This window comes from Anoplopoma fimbria, unplaced genomic scaffold (genome assembly GCF_027596085.1).
Source record: "Anoplopoma fimbria isolate UVic2021 breed Golden Eagle Sablefish unplaced genomic scaffold, Afim_UVic_2022 Un_contig_13030_pilon_pilon, whole genome shotgun sequence".
Taxonomy (NCBI): domain Eukaryota; kingdom Metazoa; phylum Chordata; class Actinopteri; order Perciformes; family Anoplopomatidae; genus Anoplopoma; species Anoplopoma fimbria.
Genome location: NW_026553476.1, coordinates 1,222 through 8,515, shown reverse-complemented (window position 1 = coordinate 8,515; position 7,294 = coordinate 1,222). Strand labels below are relative to the sequence as shown.

Sequence of the window (7,294 nt, the reverse complement as noted above, 5' to 3'; positions counted from 1 at the left end):
GGCAACATCGTTCCATGAAATCTCTAACTTTTGATACATTTTCATCACGTCTTTAGATTGAGCCTGGAAATGGCAAAAAACACAAATTGGCCAACTTCCAGTTGAGTTTAGAGCATGGCTCCAAGAGACTCCAAGTCTACATGTGCCTACCAAACTTTATGCATCTAGGTCAATCATACTGCGAGTGCTCCTTCGACAAAATATTATAGGGGGCACTATCGAGCTCTCTCGCCAATCCCAAGCACCACAAACATATCTAATAACTACATGTAAGTCTGTGACAAGTTTGGTTTCTGTTTTGAGCATTTTTAACCCCTCAAAAACACCTTTTGTTTTTCATGAGCAAGAAATGAGTTGCAACGGTAGGAGGAGTTTGTGCGGCACCTTGACACGGTCAAAAAACGACATGAAAATCAAAATGGCCAACTACCTGTCAAAATAACTACCTGTCATAATACCTCCAAGAGACTGTATTGTAGGTCTCATCATGTTACATATACCTACAGAATTTTCTAAAGCTTGGTGAAACGCAATGTCAGGGCTACTTTAAAGGAGGCGCTATCGAGGCCTTTTCTCATACCACTGCTTGACACCCAAATCAGACGGCTATTTTCGCCAAGACTGTTGGCATGCCAGATTTCAAGAGTTGAAAACTGGTAGGATATGTTACATGATAATGTTAAAACACATATGTAAAACTATTCTGAAATCGCTCAATAGGTGGCGCCACCCATTACAATCCAGTGCATGTGTACAACATGTCCCCATTTATGCCTGGCGTGACTTTGAGTGTACAAGGACTGACAGCGGCATGTTATGATAAAAGAAGAGTGTGATTGGTCCAAGTCATTCTTTAGAGAGAATTAAACCAACTGAGAAGACTTTCGTCAGCTTAGTGAAGCCCAAAACCAGCTTGATGCTGCCTGCAATTTTAATAACGTCAATTCAGCTGCTTCCTTTTTTCTTTTTCTTTTTTAAGCATTAAAAAAAGGTTAGAACCAGAATGGCAGCTTGTGCCTATATTTTTATATTTTTATCGTGTGTTTTTCCCAACTCTGAGCATGTGTGTTGTTGTTGTTTTAAAGAACGCATGGAGACGGCCAATAAGCAGCTCACTGCTAAAGAGTGTGACTGCTCAGAGGACAACCGCAAAACCATCTCCCAGCTAGTTGTACAGAGTAAGTGCAACACCCTCTCACGTTGTAGCCATGTTTTGACACATTCTGCTCCTTTTCGTAAATCCTAAGCACTACACTGCTACATCCATCATGTGTCAGCAGGACAGTGTTATTATACAGCATACGGTTGCTTGCTTGTGATATTCCATGTTGTGATTTTTGACGGATCATGTGAAAGGCCGGGAGGTCACTTAGCCTTAGCTTAGAAGGCATTAGGCAGCAACATCTATCGTTACAGGAGCGGAAGAGGAGGATGTTTGACACAAACGGTAAATCGAGTCAATTTAAAAAAACATTTTGAATCCATGTTAAAACAGGATTTTTGTTTTATGTATCTATACTACTCGCGGACAAAAACGATCGCGATATTAAGCCTTGTCGATATATTTTTGCACAGCCCTAATTAAAATAACATTGTGTTTGTACATGTGTTTTAAGACAAAGAGACAATCCGTGAAAGGGAGAAGCTGGAGATGGAGTTGAATGCGCTGCGTTCCACCACAGAGGACCAGAGAAGACACATCGAGATCAGAGACCAGGCGCTTAACAACGCCCAGGCCAAAGTGGTCAAGCTTGAGGAGGAGGTAACCGCATCATTCTTACTGGATATAATGCTGGTAGTTGGATTTGGGTTTGACTGCTTGTTCCCCTTTTCATTAGAACAAGAAAATACTGATTTAGATAAAGAAGCCTAGGTGAATCTTAACAATTTCAGCCATGATGTGTTCTTATTAAACAAGAGACACAGAGAAACAGCTAACAGTAGTCTGATCATCTCAGGCCAGTTATGTCTTGTTGATAATATCTAAAATGTACATGATGTTTTACATTTCCCGTATGGCAGAAAGAGCCACAACTATGAATCTGTGGGAGGTGGACTTTCAAACGGACAGTAAAAGCCTACACACATAACTGTCACAGGCAGGTTACACTGTAGCTGGCATGAACTTCCTCAAAGAAATATATACATGTCAGGGCTACTATGGAGATGGAGTTATGAAGAACTGTGATAAGTCAATTTTGGACTGCTTTTTGTCTGTGACAAGTTTCTGATCCCTGATGTTTTTTGCTATAAGTTAAATCAGGCAGGAATCTTGTTAACATCTCAAATGACCTATGTATCGAGCTTAACATGAATTAAAGCTGCAAGCAGTGATGATCGTGACCTCACACCTTTGAACATGTCAGAGGTACTGGTGGAGAAGCTGGTTGACGCATCCTGAATATCTGTGACCACAAGACACCGTGTGTATGAGTTAGACGTTATTTTCCTGTGTGGCGTGTGTGACACAGGAAATGATATATTGCAAATATTCCACATAGTGGATTCCTTACTGTATCTGCTATGTGGCCCTAGAGAACAATTCAAAATTGCTGACTTTCGGGTTCATAGCATGGCCACAAGACATTTTTTTGTCTACATGTAATACATGTGCCTACCAAATTTTGTACATCTAGGTCGAACCCTTGCCAATCCCAAGAACCACAACCACATCATATAACTACATTTTGGAATTTAAATGTGTGCCATGTTTGGTTCTGTTGCGAGCATTTCTAATCCGTCAAATACAAGAAACTTTGTTGGCTGGCATTAGGAACATGTTACAAATTTTAAGTGGATCTGCAGCATAACCTCCGATTTCCATTCTATTAAAGCACTAGGGGCACTACAGTAATTCAAACATTTTAAGAGAAATTGGGAAATTTTCCCTGTTTTTAGGGGTTGTACTTAAACAAACTTCTCCCACAGAAGTCATGCGATGGACTTCAAATGTGTTCTGGACAATCTAAAGACCTTTATGATAAAAAGCTATCAAAATTGTGAGTTTTCATGGAACCACCTTATTATTATTATTATTATATTCCTTTATTGATCTGCATGGGGGAAATTCGGGTGTTGCAGCAGCTCAACTACATAGAAACAGATAATAAATACACATATTATACAATAAAATAAAAATAGAATAAAAATAACGTGATGTGGTGCCCATTTTGCGCCTTACGCCATGAAAGAGGAAGTTGTTGTAACTCCAAGGTACATTGTCCAATCTGCCCCAAATTTCTAAGGCATGATACCGATCCAGGCCTGAGGACATCTCCATGTAAAAATTGTCATATCGTCATTGCACAATCAGTCAACAGAAAATGACAGTTTTATAATTTGAATTACTGCTCCTAGCTGGTTGACCAGATCGACCTCAAATTTTGTAAGAAAAGCTTAAAGATCCTGAATGTTGTGATTTATTGTTGAAAGGTGTTGCCTTGGCAATGCATCATTTGCCATGAAATGGGAGCGGCTTTTTCAGTGGCTTGGGATGCTCAAAAACTCATGACAGAATGATGATGGAAATAAATATTCAATATGACTCTTTGGCTTGGTAGTCATAAATTGCCTCAATAGCGACCCCTACAATTATTCTCAAAAGCAGCCCTAGTGCTACGTTTCACCTAGATGTATGACATTTTGTTTAACCTATAAATAACAAAGTCCCTTGGGACAATGATCTAAACCCAACTAGAAGTTTGTGTGAATTTGTGTGAAAACCTTAAATTTGTTCAAAACAGGCAATCTTAAGACTTTTGTGATTAAAATGTATCTAAAGCTTCACATTTGCTGGAAGTGCATAGCCGTGGCATGGCAGCCATTTTAATTTATTCCCCATATAGCAAAAATCTGATCTAACTCCACTGGACTGGCCAATTTTCACTACAAGTCATAGTGCCTCCTGTTGGCAACAGGAAATCAGCGTTATGTGACAAACAGAATCCGATATACATGAAATTTACATGATGTGATTTACACTTGGTATAGAGCAACATAATGCATGTTTGCGCGTGTTCTCTAGCAAACATACTGGGCACAGGAAGTGGTGGAATATTTGCAATTCATAATTTGTTCACAGACGTGCGCAAAGGTGCGAGGGCCTGATCATTGCTGATTGCGGCTTCAATTATTATATCGGCACGAGCACAGGCAATCGCTCGGATTATCAGTATTTCCGGCGTTGAATTGCATTTTTGAGGGCATTATCATGCAAAAACCCACACAAAATTTGGCATTCTTATCAGGATTGTCATTTTATTTTTTTATGGGTCCAGTGCTTGGTTATGACAAAATGAGTTGCTAGTGCCCCCTAGCTGTTTGACAGGCCATGCCCTTCAACCTTTGAAATTCAACACACATGTCCAGCTCCATCTGCTCTACTTTTTCAAATTTCTGTGATTGCTAAAACATTTTCTGTGGATCATTATTGTATCAATTACGTCAAAAGTTTTTAGAAAGATATGGATCTATGAACTTCAAAGGGGTGTGGCTTTGCAAATCATTACACAGAACTTCAAAACAGTTGGGTCTATTATTGCGAAATTTAAAACATTTCCATAAACAAACAGAACCTCAAATTTTCATTCCATCCAACCACTAGAGGTCGCTACAGTAATTTTGCACTCTTTGGCAATTTTCTCCGTTTGAGGCGTTGTACTTTAACAAACTTTATCAATCTATATGATGAAAAGTTAAAAGGTCATACGTAGATCGACTTTGACTTAGCGTGGTGTCCATTTTGCACAATTCGCCATTAAATAGGAAAATGTTGTAACTCCAAGGACCCCAAATTTCTAAGACATGATACGGGTCCAGGTATGACGACCTTTCATGATAGCGTTTATTATTATTGATTGGCGCTAGCGATTGGAATTAGTGCTAACAGCTCTCATGAACAGAGAATTAAAAACAGTAAAGTTCTGCTACATATTAAAGTAACGTAGGCTGCAGGTCATGTGGTGCTTTTTTAATGTTCTGTAGCTGTAGCAAGGTGGAATAAGTAAACTAGCCAGACCCTAAATGAGCAAAATTGAACAATCTAATGCATCTTCCACATACTCACAGTAGAACATTTTCACATACAAGGGATTTGGCTGGTGAGCAAATTACATTGCTATCACCAGATAATCAGTCATTAACGTTAATTCACCAGATTTTCTAATGGCTTAATTTCAACTACACAGAAAAGAGAGAAGCTACTGGGACAAGACATTTCCAGTAGTTTTAAAGAGTCTGCACGCTGGTACCAATGATTTTTTTTCTGCAGTCCCGACTGTCGGTTCTAGTCTGTTCCTATCCTGTTTCGTGTCCCATCCAAACCATGTGTTTACGGAGTTCTTAGAGAAAAGACTGGATTTTTGCATTATATTTTGTGCCAGTGTGTTATTATCACTTGTCGCAACACCTGATATATTGTCTTCATTTTGGAAGTTCATGGCTGAGGTTTGCTCTCTTATAGTCAAGAACAACGTGTAACAAACCTCCAATAATGGTAAGGTACTTGGTAAATTTAAATGGCAGAAAATGAATAAAACCTTTGGCTGGCTGTGGACCAGAAAAGGTAAACAGGTATGTGAACATGACTTTTCTTAGATCCAGGAAAATAGTAAGTCCAAGTTAAGAGCAAAAGTAGAATAGACTGTATATGTTAAAGTTATCACACCCACTGCTCTGTTAAGCGACTTCCACATCTTATTTTCTTGATATATATGGACTGAAGTACGCTTGCTTAGTGGAAAATCTGCTCTCAATTGTCAGGCCATCTGACACCAGTGTCTGTTTGACATAATGGATGTATTGTATACGGTAATTTCCCCCGGGGGCTGTGTAAATACAATTAATGCATGGGGTAAACTGACTGCTCTCAATCTGAACATTCAAGGTATTTCGGAAAAGAAATAGTGACTGTCTTACCTCAATACTTTGATGTATTCTGCTTCAAAACAGTTACCTTCACTGAAAATTATTATTCTTATTGTTAAACCAATAAAACCAAAAGGTGAATAAGGAAAGTCGGTCAGTAGTCATAGATAAAAATGCATAAACACGTTTGTATTTCTTTTTTGGATATGTGTCAACATGAATGCTAATGTGTGGTTGACCAAAAATAAGCATATTTCTATGAATCATGAAGAAATGGTAAATTAAGTACACATTTGTGTTATGTATCAGCTGAATCCATATTTTTTATTAAAGTAAAACTTAATATTGCAGTGGATTTCTGTAACCCTTAAAAAAATATATATTTTACATTAATCTCTAACGTATTAATACTTGAAGTCTTTTGTTGTCCTCGTTCTCCTTGAACAGAATTTCTGTGCATATTTGCTGCATTGAAACATGTTTTTGACGATTTGGTCAACAAATAAACAAAAACAATGTAGAAAACAAGCAATCTGTTTTTTGCAGAGATGCCGACTGAACCAGCCCTACTTCTGGAAAATTCTCTGTCCTGTATTCCTCATAACTTGTTGTTAACCCTGTAGCAGATGCCTTGAACTGTCAAATAACCTAACTAACCCCCCACCTCTTTCTCTCTCTCTCTGTTTGTGTGTGCAGCTCAAGAAAAAGCAGGTTTATGTGGAAAAGGTGGAGAGGATGCAGCAAGCTCTGGCTCAGCTCCAGGCGGCATGTCAGAAGAGAGAACAGCTCGAGCATCGCCTCCGTATTAGACTGGAGAGAGAGCTTGAGTCGCTACGCATACAGCAGGTACTGTTTAATGTTTACTTAGCTCGTCAACAAATATAGAGACCACCAGGTTGTGCTTATGCCTCTTACTATTTTAATACAATTTATTTATTAGGCTGTGGGGCAACATGTATCTATGAATTCTAAACAAATCTGCATCACTCTACAAGTTCTGCTAGTAACTTCCTATATCTGTGTTTTACATTTGAAAATAGAAGATAATATAATATGCAATAATATATTATACAAGACCCTCAGCTCACAGAAGTGTCATGTGTCTCAGTACCTTTGAACATTTGACTGAGGCTCCTTTAGTTGTTACTCAGCTCAGCTGTGAAAAAAATGGAGCATTTAGCTGCTATATTCAGACCCTTTAAATTTTTCACCCTTTGTTTCATTGCAGCCATTTGCTAAAATCGAAAAAAGTTCATTTTTTTTTTCCGCATTAATGTACACTCAGCAACCCATCTTGACAGAAAAAAACAGAAATGTAGAAATTTTTGCAAATTTATTAAAAGAAAAACTGAAATATCACATGGTCATAAGTATTCAGACCCTTTGCTCAGTATTGAGTAGAAGCACCCTTTTGAGCTAGTACAGCCAT

The 7,294-nt window shown here is 38.4% G+C and overlaps 1 protein-coding gene across 1 annotated transcript; it reads left to right on the top strand.

The window, feature by feature from the left end:
- Positions 1 to 1,089: 1,089 nt before the first annotated feature.
- LOC129116559 (angiomotin-like) lies at positions 1,090 to 6,711 on the top strand (the record flags this gene model as incomplete). Its single annotated transcript, XM_054627410.1, has 3 exons — positions 1,090 to 1,178; positions 1,617 to 1,762; positions 6,562 to 6,711. Coding segments are annotated over exons 1-3 (384 nt in total), but the record flags the coding sequence as incomplete, so codon positions are not given.
- Between the last annotated feature and the right edge of the window lie 583 nt (positions 6,712 to 7,294).